The 22,205-nt window shown below is 29.2% G+C and overlaps 1 protein-coding gene across 2 annotated transcripts in view; it reads left to right on the forward strand.

The window, feature by feature from the left end:
* LOC129910833 (protein yellow) overlaps positions 1 to 18,135 on the forward strand; it is a 119,281-nt gene extending 101,146 nt beyond the window's left edge. For both annotated transcript variants that reach the window (XM_055988420.1, XM_055988419.1), the window contains one exon: positions 16,499 to 18,135. In XM_055988420.1, the coding sequence (XP_055844395.1) occupies positions 16,528 to 17,799 (1,272 nt within the window). In that variant the 5' untranslated portion in view covers positions 16,499 to 16,527 and the 3' untranslated portion in view covers positions 17,800 to 18,135. The remainder of the gene's footprint in view (positions 1 to 16,498) is intronic.
* Positions 18,136 to 22,205: the final 4,070 nt, after the last annotated feature.

The following is a 22,205-nucleotide window of genomic DNA, read 5'->3' on the forward strand; positions in this document are numbered from 1 at the left end:
GGAATTTTGGAAAAAATAAAAAAATAAAATAAAATACAATCTGAAATTAAATTGCCCTCCAAAACAAATAAGCAGTTTTAATTGATATATTAACATGCAATTTTAGAAAAAAAATTTTCAAAATCGTTAGAGCCGTTTTTTAAAAAACTAATTTTTTATAAATAATTTTTTGGAAAAAAGTTTTAAAATAAAATTGGTATGCCATTTTGTAGAAATCATTAATCAACATCTAAAACCAAAATTTCAAAAAAATTCAATGTCCCGTTTTCGAAAATTTGATTTTTCAAACAAATATTTTCAAATTTTTTTTTTAAATCCAAAAATTACTTTTTTGGAAATTTTATTTTTAATATATTTATTTATTTAAATTTATATCATTTTATTAAATTATATACCTAAATGCTTTTTCACAAAAAGTTTCGTTGAAATCGAATAAGCAGTTTCGGAGATAATCAAATTTGAAGAAAAAAAAAAACGGTTCTATGGCAGGTACCGTTAATAATGATTTTCAAAAAAAAAATTTTCATTGAAAGATAGACCTTAGCTTAAAACTCACATTTGAATTTTTTAAACAAATCGTTAGAGCCGTTTTCGAGATATTTCAATTTTACTAAAATCGGTATATGATAAGTACAATTATTTTTGATCCAAAAAAATTAATTCCAAAAATCCCTCTGGAGAGTCGCCAAATAACGCTACATACGAAGTTTGACATTAATCGGTCCATCCGTTTAGGCTGTAGCTCCTTATACAGACAGACTAACAGACTGATAGACAGACAGACAGACGGACTTCCGGGAACCACTTTTTTGGCATTGTCTACCATCGTAATATCATGGAAAAATGTTATCTCAACTTTTTTTTTTACGAATGCATAACTTGATGTATAGTACCTATACATCGCAAGTAAAAATTAGTTTTTAAAAATCGGCCCAGTCGATCTTGAGTTATAAATGGTGTAATTTATAACTCAAGATCGACTGGGCCGATTTTTATGATATTTGATATATTTGACTCATCCTTCGTCGTTTGAATAGCAGAATTAGTATTAAAAAACGAAAAAAAAACAAAAAACTGAAAATAGAATGTTGCTTCGACTATAAACATTTTGAAAAGTCATAAAGGAATAATTTAATTAAAACTTGAAATTAATATAAAATTTTATATTTGACATAATAAAAACATCTCTTTAGTTAGTTTTGACCCACAAACGAAGTATGCCATAACATTGATTGAGTACCTTGAAAATCTTTTGAGCTATTAGCAAAAGAATAGGTAGATTTTTATACATATAATTTTTCTAATTTTTTTTTTTTTCAGTAAAGAATTTGGTATATCAATAAAAAGGATGTCTTAAATATAGAATTGAAAAGCATCAAAATTGACAAAGCTTGAATTTTTGAGCTGACAGAAATTTCAAACAACCGGTTTTGCACATACAAAATCTGTATAAAACGTACTAGATCCCTGAATAAGATATTTAATTTTTTTCTCACAAAATCTAGTTTCTTCAAAATGGTAATGTAATGGTAAACACAGTAATTTTCAAAAAAAATTACAATACCTCCAAAATTGTATAGATATGTACATGTGTTAATATTTTAGTCAAAGAAAACCCTTTACAGAACTCTGCAAGTAAAGGTAGCAGACTAAAAAACCTAAATTCAATAAAATTTTAATTATTTAACATTGTATTATTTATTTGCTAACTTGTAAAATTTTGGCCATAAACATGAAATAAAACAATAAAAAACAATAGCTAAGACAATTAGCGTGATAATGAAAACGTTCACACTTCGATGCTATAAATCAACTTACCGAAACGGCTACGAAATTGTAATAAAAAATTGAATGAATTAAACTGATTATTCGTTGTTGCTTGATTTATTTGTGCATAAATATTATGAAATCACACAACAATCATACTGGAACAAAAAAAAAAACAATCTAGACTAACTGATGACACCTTAATTAGGTATTTTAAAAAATAAATTAAAAAAAGACGAATAAATTTTTTTGGTTCAAACTTATTGCAATTTAAAAAATAAATTTAAAAAAAGCGAATACATTTTTTGGTTCAAACTTATTGCAATTTAAATTCAGAATAATATTAAGTAATACTACAAAAATATGGTATTGCTAAAATGTAGTTTAAAAAAAAAAAAAAAAAAAAAAAAATGAGCCTATTTCATCGTCCTTATGAATGAGGCGTTCAAGTGTAGCGTTTGTCTCTATATAAATGCTTTTTTTTGTTTTATTTCCAAATTAATTTTGCAATTATTTCAGTTTAAAAACTAAGCCAAATTCGTATTTTTTACAACGAAAAAAAAAAAAATACAAACTAAAATAGGAGTGACTCAACAAAATTAAAACACAACAAGAAATTTTCCTGACTTTTAAACTTTTAAAAGTGTTGTAAAAAACATTAATGTAATTCTTGGGTTGCATACATTTATTATCAGCACTTAATTTATCAATGTTAGCTTGTAATAAATAGATACAAAATATCTAGTCCGCTGAAAAAAAAAAATAATAATAATAATAATTGAAACGATGTCAAAAAAACTACTTCAAAGTTGAAAAGACCTGAAATCTACCCACCTGCATTATTTTTTTTTTAAATTATAATGTTGCATTTGTTCAAAACATTATGTTTGATTTAAATGTTCTTGAATAACTAACCAAACCAGTTAAAACACTTTAACATGTTTTGAATATTTTCTATTTATTATTATTTGTTGTACGTTTATAGGCGTGCCCAAATGTGTCAATTATCACTTATTTCAATAATAATCTATGCAATTATGCAGTTATGAATTTCTTTATTAATAAAGCAAATATCAAATTTATCTTTGATTTATTTTACATATTTATGCAAAAGTTAAAAACCTCCAATTTTCATTTTCTGTCTTATAAATATTCAAGAAAAATTCTACTTACTTTGAAAGGTAAATTACTATTTTCAGCATTTTTTTTTTTTTCATATTAACCTTTTTATATAAAACATAGTTAAGAGATTTATTGGCTTACTTTCTCATTGATTGATATTCATGATAAAAGCTGTGACTGTCATGGTTACTCATTTGTGTTTACATGAACTCGGAGTTCATATTCCATCTATACTATACCTACAACTCATTTGACGTCTGATTTCCGTCTCCGTCATAACACAACCCAGAGAAAACAAGTTCTAAAATGTTAACACAGCAAAAAATAAAAGTTAACAACCCCATCAGAAACAATACGACAAATCCTGACCATTTTAACATTAAAAAAGTGCTAAAATTAGCCTAAATTGACCAAAAACGATTTTTAATAAATTTGTTTGCATTTTTTATTAGATATTATTTTTGATTAACCGACCATAGTTAACGTAAATGGATTAAAAATTTATTATCTTATCCAAATTGATATAAGATAATGATCTAATAAATAAAATTTTAATGATTTTAATTTTTTTTTTTTTTTTTTTTGATATTGGGTAGGTAGGTACCTACCTAAACATTTATTTGTTAACCAAATCTTGACCCAAGCCAAAAATTAAAATTTACCAAAACCAAACAACGCATTGTAATTTATTTGTTGTTTCATTATTTGAATCACCATAATCTTACAATATCAATATTTTTTTTTGCATTTTAGTACATTAATTGAACATAAATAAATAATTATCATATCTGACGAAAGAATGCACTCTAATTACTTCATTTTGTGAGATTAAAGTGCTGATTGAATCAATAAATCAAAAACAACACAACTTGATTTGGCGTGAGCAAAAAATATACAAATCCAATATTTACATGTGCAATTGCAACGGATAGCTATGTCACTGCGTGTTATCAATCTATGAATACGAGTTAAATGGCCGGAACAAATTGCTCTAGACGTGACCAAATTGGCACACTTCTTCTAGGTATATTGTAAACACCTGGCTTGGAGTAGAGTAGACAGCTTGTTATCTAAAAAAAAAACTTGTGACATTTTAGTATGATACAGTGGGGCAACTAGTTCAGAATAAATAAAAAAATTTTAATTAAAAGTAACTTCCTATATGTAAATTTAAAGCGGTTAGGGTTTGTTTATAACCAACCAATATACTAGAGATGGGGCTATTTATAAAGAGTCCTTCGTATGTCGTGTTACACCGCATCAGTGAGCAAACATATTTTTGCTCATGCTACTCCAAAACATTGAAAACAGTGTTAAGCAGGAGTTTGAATTCCTAATACCTAATTGACATTCCTTTAGATGAGCTTTAAAGTCCGTTTCTAGAATTGAAATAAAAAATTCATATATTCTTTCACCCACGAATTGAACAATTCAGAAATTGAAATATTGTTGTATGTGAGTTAGGTACCGTTAATATATTATTATTTTCAAAAAAAAAAGATAGACCCTATTTAAAAACTAGCAATTTAATTTTGTAAAAACTAGTAGGAGCCATTTTTGAGGGAACTAAACTTTTCCAAAATTGGTATATGACAGGTTCTGTTTTTTTGGACCTACAAAATTAATTCCATATACCTCTCTATTCAAACTCCAAGAATCTTTAAATACCAAGTTTCAAGTGAATTGACCCATCTTTAAGCTGTATCTCCTTTTACAGACAGATTGACAGGCAGACGGACTTGCGGAACCCACTTTTTCAAATTTTCTATCAACGATAACATCACATTTGATTGTTTTCTTATCTCCGATTTTTTTTAATCATAACTTGAAAAATGAATGAGGTAATTTTATCATTTTCGTCGAGTTATAACACTTTTTATGTTTTTCGATGTTGTTTTCTTTAAATAGCATTACTTCGAAAACCTCAGCTGATTTTAAAAACATTCATTTTTATTCAGAGGTCGAATTACAGCATACGATTACGATCATTCGTTAACGTTTTTACTATTTGTGTCTCTATTTAATTAGCAGAAAAAGATAGGGACACAAAGCAACCATATGTTAACGAACGTATGCCGTAATTCGACCCCAGTTTTATTCAAACAAAAAGCAATAAAGTTTTAATCTTGACTCACAAGTTTTTTCCAATAATCTAATGTTTTTCAAATTTATTTTTATCTGTTTTAGTTTTTTTTCAACATTCAAAAGTTTTCTGAAAGTGATTTATTCAGACGGATATGACAGATAGAACGCTTCTCAGAACATAAAGGGCAGGTTCAGAAACGTTAGGGACTAAATGAATCGTTTATTTCAGAAACGACATAAGTCCATGAGCATAAACTTTTCAGGAGCAACAAAAAACAGTTTTTTACTTAAAATTCCACAACACTTCAAATTTAGAGTATGCCGAGTTATAATCTAGCCTAAGATGCATTTAGAAACCTTTAAAATATAAACTTTTTTTTAGGTCTTTGCGGGTTTTTAAGCCTTTAAAGTCGGTGGACTTATGTCGTTTCTGAAATAAACGAAATTTTTGTGGTTAAACTTTTGTTTTTATTTAGCTATAGTTTTTGAACCCTACTTTCGATTTTAATAAATTAAATAGCAGTAGATAGAGTAAATATTTACATTTTTATAGATGTATAACTTAAAGGCTTGCGTGTCATGATGTTTTCCAAAAAAATTTAAAACTGGTAAAATGTCATATTATTCAAGAGTTAAAAATGCTGCCACCACCAGAAATCTGGCTATAACTTTTGAATCCTGAGTACAATTTTAATGAATTTAATAGATATAGATAGAGTTATTCTTTACCTTTTTATAGATATATAACAAAAGGGGGTGCGTGTCAAGATTGCTGCCAAAATAATTTAAAACTGGTAAAAAGTCATGTATTTAACAGTCAAAAATGTTGTCACCGGGTGAAAATTTTCCATATATTTTGAACCCTTTTCTTTCAGTTTTCGTATTTTGGGGGATCTGACATACTTAATTTTTTTTTTCAGAAGATAAATAACTATACATAAATGAGAAATTCCAAAAAAAAAATTTTTTGGAAAAAGTGGACTTATGCTGTTTCTGAAATAAACGATTCAAATATTTAGGTAATTTCTCATTCTCTGATTGGTCACCTGTCAAAAAAAATCTTTCAAATTTAGGTAATTTTATTGGAAAGCTGACTGTAAAGTTAGGCAAGAAAATTTTCCCTAAAAATTTAGGAAAGTTTTTTTTTGTCAACATGACAGCTGACTGTTTTTAAATACAGAATTATTTTAGCAAAATTAAATCAATTTGTTTGAAAAACGAGTAAAAAGTGCATTATCGGTTATAATTAATATTATTTATTTATTAAATTTAAGTTAAATTTGGTGTCTGCCCCATGCGATCTGTAAAATTCTCAAATAATTTTTGAAATTTGACAATAGTGAAAAATCCAAACTAATTTTGGCAATTTACTCAAATTTCCGTTCAGAAAATGACGTTGCCTAAATATCTAGTCCCTAATATTTCCTGAACGTGCCCAAATTCTCTTCTTGATTTCAAAACAGAATTCACTCAAAATCACTAATATTTAAATAATTAAACGTCAAAACAAATTTCCTTGTAGAAAAGCAAAACAAAATTTATTTTATTATTCACCAATACAGATATACCTAAAATTTCAGAATTAAGTGGAAGCGATTCAAAGTGTTTTTTTTTTGGATTTCAGAATAAGTGAATACTTGAGTGAAACCAATCATAAACGACATAAGTAAAACACAAAAAGATAAACTTTTGATTCATAGACCTTGTTTTAGTTTTTTTTATGATAAATTACCCTACTGTAACAGACCACTTATGTTCTAGCGTGTATTTTGAAGTTGGTTAAGTGCCTGTTAATGTCAGAAGTACATTATTTTAACTCTTGTGCACATTCGTAACTAATTTGTTTCAACAACATAAAAGAATTAGACACATAATATTCTGACATACAGTACGAATCACTTGGTTAGGTACTTACTGTCTGAAAAATATTAACTAAATAAAATACTAAAATCAAAATATGTATAGGAAAATCTCTTTTTTTTAGAAAACTAAATTAAAGTATGCGATTGCTACCTATTCAAGAAAATTTTAAGTTTTGATTATTTTTAGTCTTTTTGGATATTTGCTTTCTTCGACTGATATTTGATACTGATTGTGAATGCAGATAAAACAAATTGCTAACTTTAACAGCTGTAAAAAAATTTTAAAAAAATTCAAAAAACGAGTGAGAATTATTAATAACCTAAAATTGGTTAGTGTACTTCTGAAAATAAAAACTATATTTAACTAGAAGCACTGCACTGCACAGAACTCAATTTGTGCTCGGTTATTATCAGTATTTATGTGGGTATTGAATTGCTAAAATTATATATCCGACAAAAAGAAAATTGTTTGTATTTTTCATTAAACTAATAAAAATACCTGTCACAAAAATTGATCAATGATCCTATGCCAGTTGCTTTAGGCTTAAGAAAAAAAAAAATGCGTATTTTTAATCATAATAAAGTAAATGCACGCATGTTGTATACAGGTTATTTTAATCTTTTTTTTGCTTAAAAATCTGTCGTCTGTCACAAGACTGCTGTATTTTATGAGAAATTGTTAATGTTAATCAAGTTAATGAATGAATCCTATGGCTAGACGTTAGACAAAATAAAAAACACTTTTAGCTGATTTACTGGTATTTTTGAAAAAAAATAAAAAAAAAACATTGCGGTCCGCAATATGTCTCGTCTGTCTATGGGGAATGTTAAATCAAGTAATTTAAGTAGATAAACAAAACATTTTTTTTTTTTTTTTTTGTACAAGAATCTAGTTTAGTAGGTACTTGGATGGTTGAAAGACTTACACCTTCGAGTTTAAAACTAGGTCATAGCTAAATATAAACGTTGAAGTTGCATTTGAATTGAATTTGTTTATCTGAAAATTTGAATCTTGTTGGGTGTTTGTTACGCAATAGGTAATCAGGATTATGTGAAGGAGAGTTCGTTAGTACTTGTACTTTTCGTGTGTAGTTAACATTATATTTGTGCTAGACTGGATATGGACAATACAGGAAATATTGAGCAGGTTTCGTCTTTTTATGAGCGTGGGTAAATCTGATTATTTTTCTGGTTTAAGATTCAATTTCAAATCATTAATAACTGTCTTTATAAATTACATTTGACTTGCAGCTACTTGGGAATGATAAAAGGAGTCGATTTTTGTTAGATATACAAGTGGAAAAACAAGACAAATATAGATGATTTTCAAGTTTTGTTTATATCTTTCCATAGACCAGCATACCATATGGCACATTATAAATAATGATAAGTGTTTTTTAACTTTTTTCGAAGTATCAATCAATTTAATGTTGCTTCATAGGAATTCCAGACAGTTAAAAGCACAAAGGATCTATCACCCGACGTAATTTTTCGGAACACACATTTTTAAACGTTTTTAAAATAATGGTTGCCAATGATCGTTGAATAGATCAGTGACCGAAAAAACTGTTTGAGGAAATTTCACACTCACCTTTTTGATTGATACTGGACGAATTACATAATGCTGGAAAATTTATGGATTAAAGTCAGTTCTTTTTCAACACTCATTCTCCATTAGGTATAAAAGAATTTCTGGCAAAACTAGAAATTAATCGAAAGTCTGTTCAGTTTGATTTGCGTGCGTGATTGATTGACCCTTTTAACAAAATTGATTCAAATAATACCGATTTAAGGCAAATAAGTTTGATGTCAAAACACTTTTTAACTGTTGATTTTTACTAGACATTAAAAATTATATGCAAATTGAAGAAAAAATAGAGTTAGTCTAGTGTTCCGGAAAAAGCTGGGGAGTGCACGGAGGAGTAGAGCCAGGGATTACTTTACTTCTGGTACATTTAATAATAATAATATAGTTAAATATAACAGACAAAAAGTTAAATTATACCAGGGCCCTATTGCACCAACCACTTTGCACTTTGCATTTTGCAAATTTGCACTTTAACTTTGCAAATTCTGTTGCACCAAACTTCAATTTGCAAAGAGGAAATTATTTTTTTTGAAAAGTAAAACAAAAATTCTTTCTTTGCAAATTTTGTTGCACCAACCACAAATTTGCAAAGCACAAAGTACTTTTCTGAAAAGTGCAAAGTTTTGCCAATTTGCAGAGAATTCCTCGATTTCGTTGCACTTTCCATATCAAATTCTGCAAAGTTTTGCAATAATATGCAAAGACAAAATTTCATTTGCGGATGGCCATTTCTCGTACCTATAAAGTTCGGGTATATTAAATGATAATTTAAAATGAATCGCTTTGAATGACTTTTTGAAGATAAAGAGTGTCAGTGTAATAATAGGTACGTGAGTGATGTAAAATTAAGAATGAATTTTTAAATTAGGAATAATTAACTATTGGGATTATTTAATTATGGTTACTATGTGAAAAGAAGTTGAAGTGGCATTATTAGAATTTGTTGTGTTCTTCTAAAAATCATTTAGGAACGCTTTGTTGTCAGATAATGATAGACTGTTAAACGAATTGTTTTTTAGAATAATTTCAATTCCTTTATTTTAACCGAAAATCATGTTTTTATTCAAAATTAATTTTCTCCCATCATTTACAAAATTCCATTTTAACTTAATTTTTCCGCTGATTAATAAAAGTAATACGAATGTTTGAATTGTCTTGAAAACCAAACATCTTATTTCTTAGATAAACAACTCACTAAACTCGTATCATGGAAGTGAGTTGGAAAAATTTACGAATCGTGACTATTTGACACTTGAAAAGGAGTTCAGGAACCATTTCAAATACCTATGTAGTTAGAAATTGTAACTAAACAATAGACCATTTAGTTCGATAATATTAACATAAGTAAACTATGGTAAAATAAAGAACGCACCTTTGCCCTCTGCTTCATGGCCACATAGCCCCCCTCTAGAATTGCCAAAAACCTTAATCAAATATAGTACCTATACCTAGTTAAAATAAGAAAATTATATTGATATTAAAAAATCCATTATTTTCTTCTCTAAACAAATTACAGCATATCAACAGTCTAAGTAACTATGACCAACAAAATAACAAATGATAGAGTAAAGTACAACAAAATTTCAAAAGATATCGTTGTTTAACCTTCCGATGACAACAGGGGTGCTATACCACCCAAGGCTTGATTTTTCTTTCTTTGTTTTTTTTTAGATACAAATATTGTTTTTTTTTTTGTGAATTATGTATTTTCTGATTCTGTTGAACCGTATGAAGTGTTATGATTAAAAATATGTATATAATTTTTATTATACCTAAAAGTATTTTTTTTAAATTTAATTTAAAAAAAAAACAAGATTTCAACCTTTTTTAACAACGAACAAAAGTTTAAACTATTTATTGCTTTACTTTGCAAATTTTCAAACTACGCAAAGTTCTATTTTTAGTTGGTGCAACGCCCGCACATTTTGCTTAGCAAAAATAACATCAAAAATTGCAAAGTGGGGAACTTTTAATTTTTCTTGCAACACTTTGCAGAAAAGTATTGTTTTGCAAAGTTGCAAAATGCAAAGTGGTTGGTCCAATCGGGCCCAGATGTAAAGTTATCCCTGGGTTATTTTTTTCAAACTACGGAATTCAGTTTTGTTGGTTATATTCCAGTGATCAATTAAACCGGAAATTCTCTATCCCCTCAAATCGGGCTCTAAAAGCAGATATATATTTTTTTTTTTTTTTTGAATTTTTGGAAAGTCACTCTTCAGTTTTAATTACCTACCTTTCTTTTTGGTAGGACGATTCTGTACTATTTTAGACCAGTTAGGAATTTTCTCCTGCCATTTGTTAAAAGAATTTCATCTTAAAAACGTAAGTCTGCTTTAATTTGTGGACAAAAAACTGGACTTTATAACAATGCAAAAATACATCAGTTCTAAATGGACAAAACATGGGTACAGTAATCATGTCAAAAAAAAAAAAAACAAAAATAAAACAAACAAACAAAACTTACATGATGTAATACCAAAGTAAAAAACTTTTTTTTCTAAATATACAAATTAAAAGAAAACCAATCCTTAAAAAGCCAAATTAAGTTTATCCCAAGGTACCGCAACACCTCACCTTAATAAACCATATCAAGTCATATGAATACAAAACAAAAAATGGTTTGACAGCATTGCTTCTGTAACTACATTGTAAACAATCAGTTTTTTTTTACTATACAAACAAATCAAATATCTTTTACGAAATCAAAACAACTCATATCTCATTTTTTTCTGCTCTTCAAAAGACTATATGAATGCGTAGATCGTAGGTATAATTCGATGAAGAAATAATGTGGTCCGAGGATTTAAAAGAATTTTTTTTTATATAATTATTATGTAATTGCAACAACAACAAAAAAAAAACTGAGATAAATAATTGCACCAGTTGCTTGTTCAACCAGACATCAAACACAACATAGTAATTTATTTATTAACAGATGTTGATCTTAGATAGCACGTCTTATAAGTTTATTTTATTTAATTATCGTTGGTTTACTGTTGATTATACGTTACCGAAACACATTAATAAAATTAAATATAAAAGAAAAAAAAAATTATATTAAGTAGGTAACCAATGAGTGTGTTGAATTCAAAAATATCGAATTGAAATAGAACTCGATTTGACAAATAAACAAAGTATACGGCCGTAGTTGCCAATAATTGGATCAGAGAAGGGCCTTTTTGAGTACAAATTTTAATAGGTTTTTAATGAATGTATTCGCTCGGTCTGAAACCAAGAATCCAAAATTTTTCAAACATCAGTTTTAAAAAAATTGAAAAATGACATCGATATCGAAAAACAAAGAAATGTCAAAATAGTTTAGAAGAATCTTTGAAATAGACAAAAACGGACACAGGAAACTATGAACAGAAAATAGCAAATTCTTAAATATTTTTTTTTTTTTTAATAACTCGTTAAGGACGCTTTCGGTCCCTTGTTAGCACTATGAGAAAAGCGCCCTAACAGTTACAGCGCCCGATTAACAGATACTACCGAAACTTGCCTGATGTTATAAAAATACTGTCAACACTGGTTGACATTTATCGAGTCATTGGCTTTTGATAAATGTTTCTAGTTAAAAAATAAAACTTCAAAATGAATGGAACCTCCTTAATAATCCTCATCTAACTGCAACAATGAAAATATTTTTTACAATAATTGTTGTTTTATTTTCCACGAATGAAGCTTTTTCCTCAATTACATTCCCAGTACTCGTACCCGGCTCGTTAGTGTTTGGTTTAATGAAAGCAAACAATGAGTTGTTAACTGGGAATACAGTAGCCGATGGTGAGTTAATTGGTTGTTAACATAACAAACCATTTCAACAAGTTGTCGTTCGTTCCGGTTTATATGATTATTTTTAGTGTGATGACTTTTGATAGCAATAACGACGAAGTAATGTTATTTTAAGACGGATGTTTTTTTTTTTAACTCTTTTCCCAAGATAGGATAACCAGTTTGTCACTTGGGATTAGGATAGGATTCAGCGGAAAGTTTTTTATAATGAGAATTTGAAAGAAATGAAAAATAAATTCGAAAGTAATAATTGTTGTATGAATGGACGATGATGATGGTGATCACCATTATCATCATTTTCAATCCTCGTTTACGTTGTATTCAATGCAATATTCAATAATGTTTTCTAGTTATTCAACACTTTTTAATGAGAACTATGCCGCAGAGTATTATAGGCGTTGGAATTATTTCAATTTAATTAGGTATATGGTCATGGAATTTTTTTTTTTTTTTTAATTTTGAAAACAGTAAAAATAAATTTTTGCAAGTAGTTTTACTTGAATTGCTTTTAAAATTATTTAATTGACAATTTTGTTTGAGATAAAAAAACATGTGTAAATGACATCCTTGATCATGAGTTAATCATATTACATATAATTTTGCAGCAATGAACTTTTTAATTTTGACAGATTTGTGTGATTGTTAACAAGTTGTCATTAAATTCATTTTAAACAAGTTTATGAAGAAATTATTTGAAAGGATTTTTTTCTAGCGAGCTAATTTAAGTATTCGTAAGAAAACCGAACTATATCCCTAATTTCAAAAAGGATTTGGGTTAAACGTACTTAAGAAATATTTATTTATAAACAATGAGAAAGCGCAAAATTTTTTAAAGAATAAAATTTTTAAAACAATTTGTTATTTAAGAAAATGTTAAAAATTTTTTCGAAATTTTATTGAAGTTAATTTCGAAAACTCGATGCGTGTTTGATTTTTGAAAACTTATTAGAGTAATTTTCAAAAATTACCACTATTTTTTTAAAACTTTCTTAAATTTATAATCATTTTATGTTAAAAAACTGAACTAAGTATAATTTTTTGAAAATTAAATTTTAGTTGTCTCCTTTTCTATGTTGGCAAGTACTTTTGAGACAGACAGTTAAGCAATTAAAAAATCAACTTTCACCATCATTGTGAATTTTGGCAGTCCTAATAAATGATTTATGGACATATCACCCACACAAGTGGGTCAACAGTCCATTACGGCCTTCTGACCTTGCACCGAATATTTTACGTTCGAATACATTTCCCTTATCGTTATCATTATGTAATGGTCCAGTCATTTCGTTAAAAAAAGAGTTCCCAGTAAAAATTTTCGGAAAATTCGGGACTTTTGATGACTTTTTGTCAAATTTCGAACTAACTCTTAGTAAGGCACTAGGCAGAACGACCAAAAAGCCCTCATCAAGTAAGCAACTTGTAACTGTTTGCTATTACTATCTTCCTTTTCCTTATCTAAAATACTCAATTTAAACCTTACCTTGAATAATTTAGTTTTCACAATGCAACAACGCCATCTACCTAAATATCTAGTGGTTATTGCAAATATTTGTCTAGTCTGTAGATAGGTATTTGTTTAGGCCTATTCACAACGTTCGCAATAAAGTTAAGCAATTATTCCACTTGATGTTCATATAGTGTAGTTGAAAAAAAAAAAAACTGATCAGATATGTTACCTGCTGGTAAACTGTCGAAATTCTTATTTATTTGTATTTGGACTAAATGATTCAATACTAGTCACAGATAGTCACACTATTTTGATTGATCTAGATGTGTAAATTGAATGTAATGTTATCCAATCCAAACATCATATAGATACACATCTCAGCTGTTTCACTAACATAACGTAGCTATATTAATCTTGTGTATCGGGAAATTAAACGGTTTCCAAATGAAGTTACAGAGAATGCTAACTATGCAAAAATGGTATCCTTATAGAGTATTTGTGTGAATAATATATACCTTGTTTGTGTGGTCATGTTAGTTGTTCCTAATAAAGTTCCAAGACAAAACAGTTGTTATATTATTCAACAAAAAAACAACTCCTTTTACCTACTCGTTATTCATGTAATTAAATATAATTATTATCTTTTATGATACACTCCTTTTTTTTCTCTATGAATTTTTTCCAGTTTGTAGGTAGGTGTTTGAAAAAAAGATATTTTAATTAACTTATATGAGAAACAAGTATTTACAAAAAAAAACTCAGATGGCTACCCTGCAGATTTTATTTATGAAAACATCCCAATGCAACAAGCCTTTGGTATTTGCAATGCTTTTGCGAAAAGTTTCCGTTAATCTTTTGTTGATCAGGCTTTTAAAATTGACGAAACATCCCGACAAAAAATTTTGGTTCTATTAAGCTTTACAGATGCAATTTTTTCTTCTGTAAAGTATTATAGAAGCAAAATTGTTAGTAGGGATGTTTTTGGAAATCTACAAAGCTATTCCCAAACGTGTTTTAACAATATCCCTGTACTAGAAAGAACTGTTTTAGAAATTCTTTCATCGTTAAATGACGATTGTTCAGTTGGACCAGATGGTGTTCCTTTAATATTATTGAAAAACTGTAGAAACTCGTTGTCTAAGTCCCTTGCGTATTTGTTTGAACTTACCATCAAATCTGGAAAATTTCCCATCATTTGGAAATCGTCATTTCTAATTCCAATTTTCAAGAAGGGTGATAAGACAGATATAAAGATTTACTAACCTATTTCAAAACTATCGTGTATTCCGAAGATTTTTGAACAAGTTGTTTGTGAGAGTGTTGCATTTTTCAGCAAGAATCTAGTTTGTGATCAATTAAATCATAAAGTTATTTCTTTCAAGCTAAAAGCTTTTGGTTTTCCGCCTTCTCTTCTTCCCAAGGGAAGCCATCTGGGTTCATTTCTTTTTTTACTTGCTATAAATAATGCATACATTCAAGTGAAATTCTCATATTTGCCGATGATATGAAGATTTTTAAGACAATAAAAAACAACCATGACCGGATCCTTCTACAAACTGACATTGACAGTTTTAGTGTTTGGTGTGAGAAAAACGGTCTCTCTCTCAACCCAGTCAAATGCCAAACAATATTATTTTATCTCGAAAACGAGTCCCGCCCGAATGCCTTCGATTATTGTATTTTCGACGAATTTTCCGCAAATCGTTTGTGTTACACTCTAAGCTTTTGCTCTCACAGTTTCAGGTGCTTTCAGAGTTTCAAAATATTATTTAAGTTAAAAAAAAAAAAAATATGTAGAAAAGAAGAATGAGGATGATTTCCTCAAAAAATAAAATATCTTTCTTCATACAAGGTTTTGAATTCTATCTATTTTATAGAGATTAATTTTAAGAAGAAATAAAAATGTAGGTATTTGTTAAATAATTTTGAAAGACTAGGTATGAATTTCGAATAAAATTATTTCTGCAATCCATAATTATCTAGGTATATCTACATCTACACGCATCCAGAGATTTGATTGAAATTTTGTACAGATGATTTTTAAGTGATTTCCAAGACAAAATTTTTGTGTTGCCAAAACTCGTAGGTAGTTTGGACTTTGAAATTATTTTTCAATTAAAAGAAAATATTGGATCACAAAAAATATATATTTCTTTTTCGAGGTTTTGGTCATTTGTCAAATCACAAACCTAGGTTTAAAAGTAACCAAACCCCGAAATTTTGGCTAGGACCGTTTCCAAAATGCCAATCCCATTTTTTTGGATTTATTTTCAGCATTTGGCCATTTTTTTTTTCGGTGTTAAATAAACTTGGCATAGGTATATTGTTCCTACATCCAATCCCAACTTTCCCTAATTCAATATTCTTATTATTACTTTATTAACTTCAAAATGCTCACATTTAAAAAAATGCATTCATAGACCAGAAAAACAATAAATCGATGAATGCTGCACAGTTCCAAATAATTCCAATCTTTTTTTCTCAAAAAGAACAAATATCGTTGCTGTTTTCATTTTCAAATTTGCAACAAATGGATGCCGCCAAAGTGTTAAACTGACACTTTTTTAAATGTCTTTTTATGGCTTTATCTCATTAGACTTTAAAGTGATTGATAAATTTTTTAAATTGTCATACTCACTCACTAGGAGTATATTTTATTTGGTGGCTATAAATCTAAATTTAAAATTTGAAATGGATACCTACGACTGTCAATCAAAGCTTTCATACAGTTATTTATAATGGTACAAAAATAAATTTCTATCTAATTCATATCACTCAATTTTGTATAAACAATTTAAATGAGACGGTATTTTTTTTTTCTTCTATTTATAGGCATTCCGGCAACTCTAACATACATTAACATGGACCATAGTGTGACGGGATCACCAGAACTGATTCCATATCCAGATTGGAGAAGCAACACAGCTGGTGATTGCGCCAACAGCTTGACCACCGTTTACAGAATCAAAGTCGATGAGTGCGGCCGTTTATGGGTACTAGACACTGGTACTTTAGGAATTGGAAACACCACAACAAATCCCTGTCCATATGCGGTTAATGTATACGACTTGGCGACAAACACTCGTATACGTCACTATGAATTCCGTCCCGATGACACCAATGCCAACACTTTTATTGCCAACATTGCCGTTGATGTGGGAAAGAGTTGCGATGATGCATTTGCTTACTTCTCTGATGAGTTGGGTTATGGTCTGGTTGTGTATTCTTGGGAGCAGAACAAGTCATGGAGATTCTCTTCGCACAGCTATTTCTTCCCAGATCCTCTCAGAGGGGATTACAACATTGCCGGTTTGAACTTCCAATGGGGCGAGGAGGGTATCTTTGGAATGGCTTTGACTCCAATTCGATCGGATGGTTTCAGAACAATGTACTTCAGTCCTTTGGCAAGTCATCGGGAATTCGCAGTGTCCACTAGAATTTTGCGTGATGAGAGTCGAGTTGAAGACAGCTACCATGACTTTGTGCCATTAGACGAACGTGGTCCAAACAGTCACACAACTTCACGAGTTATGAGCGATGACGGGGTAATGTTGTTCAATTTGATTGACCAGAATGCTGTTGGATGCTGGCACTCTTCAATGCCTTATTCACCTCAATTCCATGGAGTTGTAGATCGTGACGATGTTGGCCTTGTATTCCCTGCTGATGTTAAAATTGACGAGAATAAGAACGTATGGGTCCTTTCCGACAGAATGCCAGTGTTCCTTCTCTCCGATCTTGACTACAATGATGTGAACTTCCGTATTTATTCAGCTCCTTTGACAAACTTGATTGAAAATACAATTTGTGATTTGAGAAGCAATGTATATGGTCCATCAAACAGTGTTGCTACCAAACAACCCTCACTTCAGTATGGCATTAAAAATCTTGGTGTACCCAGACCAACAATTCAGCAAAGACCTGCCTTGCAACCTTCCAAGGGTTATTTGCCACCTCTATTGGGGCCAGCAATCTCGCCAGTGGGCTACACCACTCAGAAGATTCCAGCAGCTAAGGCTTTCGTTTACAATCAACACAATGGAATAAGCTACGAAACTGGTGGTCCCCAGACATTCCCAGGAATTGGTTTAAGAGACTTCCCGACAACCAGAAGCTCATGGTGGGGTCAGTAGAAATCAAAACAATAACGTTGCTCAGTGGCAAAAGAACGCTGTGATCTCAGCAAATTGGCATTGATGCTTAGATTGAATTTTATTTTAGGTATTTTGTCCAAGATCAATACTCATTAATTGGATACAAAAGAAAAAAGAAAAAAAAAACTCTTATTATATTATACGGGTTATAGTAAAAAAAGAGATGTGTACACTTGTTATTTATATATTTGTTGTAAATATTCTAATCATTTTAGTCATGATATGTTTTACATTCATCAGTTTATTTTTATATGTATTTGTGAGTTCATATTTAAAATAGAACAAAATTGAATAAAGATTTGTAATTTGTATAGACATTTTTGTGTGTTTATTTTATTTATTTTACAGAACTTCAAGCAGGGGTATTGGTACCGCTGTATCAGGTGTATCCTGAACATGTTTTTAAAAAAATAAAAGGACGAACACAACGAAGTGCTGTTTTTATGAGTTGACAGAAGTAAGTAAGTAAGAATATCAAATCGGGAATCGTACTTTAAGGTCAACGTTTACTATTGCCGCTCGAATACTTAAAAGCCCTACCCTGAGCAGCATGTTCGAAACCTTCGAAGCAGATAAAATGTGGTTTAAAATTGAAGATCCACAAAATTATTCCACAAGATAACTTGTAAGATTACTACGTCTCTTAGTTTGGTGGATATACTTTGTGAAGGAATCAAAGAAAAACTTATCTCAGAAATTGTACCTATATCTTATATGCATGTATATATGTATACATATGTCCAAAACGCGTCCATAACGCGTCTAAAACGAGTCCCAAATGCGTCCCAAACGCGTCCAAAATGCGTCCCAAACGCTCCTGAAACGCGTCTGAAACAAGTCCGAAACGCACCCAAAACGCCTCCAAAACGTGTCTAAAATGCGTCCAAAACGCGTCCGAAACGCGTCCAAAACGCGTCTGAAACACGCCTGGAAAGCGTCCGAAATGCTTCCAAAACGCGTCTGAAATGCGTCCAAAACGCGTCTGAAACGCGTCCAAAACGCATCCAAAACGCGTCTAAAACGCGTCCAAAACGCGTCTGAAACGCCTCCAAAACACGTACCAAACGCGTCCAAAAAGCGTCCGAAACGCGTCCAAAACGCGTCCGAATCGCCTCCAAAACGCGTCAAAAATTCGTTCGAAACGCGTCTAAAACGCGTCTGAAACGCGTCCAAAACACACCTGAAACACGCCTGAAACGCGTCCAAAACGCGTTCTAAACGCGTCCAAAACGCCTCCAAAACGCGTCCAAAACGCGCCTGAAACGCGTCTGAAACGCGCCTGAAACGCGTCTGAAACGCGTCCTAAACGCGTTCTAAACGCGTCTGAAATGCATCCAAAACGCTTCCAAAACGAGTACACTGAACCAAAAAGGTACATAAAATTAATGAATTTGTACATTAAATTAATGTAAAAATTCATGGCAAATGAGCCAATGTAAAAATTCATTAAATTTAAGAATCTCTTTAAGAACAAATTCATAAGGGAATGAATCTTTTTTAAAAATTAAGAATAAGTTCTTAAATTTTAAGAATTCTGTTCATAAACAAATTCGAAAAGTTTTGAACATGTTTAAGAAAAGTTTCTTAGATTTTAAGAAAAATTCATACAATTTAAGAATTATTTCTTAAATCTTTTTTTTTTCTTCTATAATTTAAGAACAAAGTTTAAGAAAAGTTTCTTACATTTTATGATTATTTCTTAAATTTTATGATTTTTTTTCATAAATTTCGTAAAAATTCAAATGAAATTTTGCTTAAATTTTATGAAAAAAATCATAAAAACTATGAATTTTTTTTAAAGTTATATGATTGTTTTCATAAAATATAATACACTTTTCATTAAAATTTATGCAGTTATTTATATAAATGCATATAATACATTACCATTCCAAGCCTTTAATTTGTTCCTAAAAAATTGTATTCCAAACAAACAAACTTCAAAAGAAAACAATCCAAAATCTAAAACAAAAAAATGAAAATTGTTTTTAAAAATAAAAGAAATTATTAAGTTTAAACGTTATAAAAATGTTTTATTGATTACTATCACTATAAATTTCACTATAAATTAATTTAATTTTACTTCTTTAATGGATGCATCATCTGGAAAGATAGAAAAAAGTTTGTATTAGTAAAATGAATATGTAGTATTTGGTTAAAAAAATCGAAATATCTAGAAGGTTAAATTATCTAATTCTTACCTTATTGTAATCGGCACCATTAGACTCTGGATATGAAAAAAAAAAAAAAATAAAAATAAAAAATTGAATAAGTTGGGGAAAGATAAAAATATAAAGAATTTAGGTACCTATGAGAAATGTTGATAATATTAAGTTAAAACAAAATTTAAATATTTAGAGAAATAAAATAAAATGCAACACTTACTAAATTCCATGTTTTGCTTTAGTTTCCAATGACAATTTCAATTGTACAGGATTTGTTGAGAATCGCCTTTAATATGGTTTTTATTTTGTGTTGATTTTTCCCCTTTGCCGGTCCAAAGTTGAAGATTACGTACGTGCCTCCATATTTCACAAAAATATCAAATTACGATTTTCAATTTTAAAATATGCACCTATAACAAAAAAAAAAGAAAATATATTTAATAAATAAAAGAAAGCAATTTTTAACATTATATGTTTTTATACTTATCTGAGTATATGAGGAAGAGGCAACAGGAACCAACAATATTTTACACTTTTGCAATGTACTTATACTCTTCAAAATTGTCTACGTGGTAAAAATGCTTAACATTATAAACAATATCGTCTTTTATTCACAAACTTTTATAACTTGTTTCGGCAACGACCGTCCACTTTGAATATCAGATTTTAAATTTAATACTCAAAGAAATCTTTCTAAGGCATAGATTCAGAACAACAGTTATTATTTTCTAGATTGATGAAAAAGTACATAGACTTTAAGAAAATATACTTAAACACTCAAAACGTAAGAATTTTTTCATTAATTATATGTATACTTTTATAATATTTAATGAATTAATTCTTAAATTTTGGAAAATTATGAATTTCTAACATAAAAAGTATGAACAAATTCTTAAATTTTAAGAATAAGTTCTTAATACCGAATACAGGATAACGGTAAAATATTCCTTGTTTTTTGATTAATGAAAAAATACATTCATTTTAAGAAAAAATGAATTAATTCTAAGAAAAAATACTTAAAAACACAAAATTTATGAACTTCTTACAAATGTAATTGCGAAAATAGATTTTTTTTCAATTTTAGAAGGGAAAAAAGTCAATTTTAAAAATTATTTTAACTCAAAATACAACTGAATGGAAAATAATAGTAAATTTCATTCATAAATGTATGTCCAGATTCTAAGATTCAGCAAAATATTCTTTCAAATTGGAGCTAGAAGTTTATGAATTTATTCATAAACCTTCGTATTTGTTCTTAAAAAAAATTCATAAAAAAATTTTCCATAGGAAAATTTTTATGAAAACTGATTCTTAAATTTTATGAATCTTTCTTAAAACTAAACTTTTTTTTAAAGAATTTGTGCTTAAATTTAATGAATTTTTCTTAAAAATGTATGAATTTTGGTTTATGAACGAGATTCATAGTTTTTAAGAATAATACTTTTTTCAGTGTAGGAAACGCGTTCAAAACGCGTCCAAAACGAGCCTGAAACGCGTCTGAAACACGTGCAAAACTCCTCCAAAACGCGCCTGAAACGCATCCAAAACAAAGATTTTATTATGTCAGTTAAATTAAAAGCTTAAAAGGGAAACCCGGCTTAAGTACGATTAAAATTTTACTTAACATAAAATTTTGTTTTGGAAAAGTGGCCTAAGTATATTCAATATTTTTTCCTTATAAAAAAAAGTGAAATTTATTTTTTTTTTAAACGGCTTATTTAGACATAAGCCATATCAAAATAAAGCGAAAAAAATAGCCTGTACTTAGGACACTAGACACTTCAACAAATGCAAATTTTTAAATATGCTCAAATTAAGCCGCTTTAACAATCTTGAAATGCAACTTCTAGATGGAATAAAAATAATGTCATGAAGCGGAAATAAAGCTTATTTTCTATTTTATTTAACAATTAAAAAAAAATCATTTTTGGCTTAAGTCCTTTTACCTTGTTCACAGAGATACTTGTATATGGATAACCCTCTACTGCATGAATTATGAACGAAGTGTAATAAATTTTTTTTTAACATTTTTTTAGCTTTATTAGGGGTTGAAAAAAGGTATTACATAGACATTTTTATTTTTGTATATACATATACATTTTAAGAAACATAAACCATATATGGGTCAGTATGCAGTAAGGCGATTTCCTGCAGAAAATAATAACCCATATATGGTTTAGTATGCATTCAAGGTATGTTTTGTAAAGTATGTTTTTATTGCAA

The sequence above is a fragment of the Episyrphus balteatus genome, chromosome 2 (assembly GCF_945859705.1).
Source record: "Episyrphus balteatus chromosome 2, idEpiBalt1.1, whole genome shotgun sequence".
NCBI lineage: Eukaryota > Metazoa > Arthropoda > Insecta > Diptera > Syrphidae > Episyrphus > Episyrphus balteatus.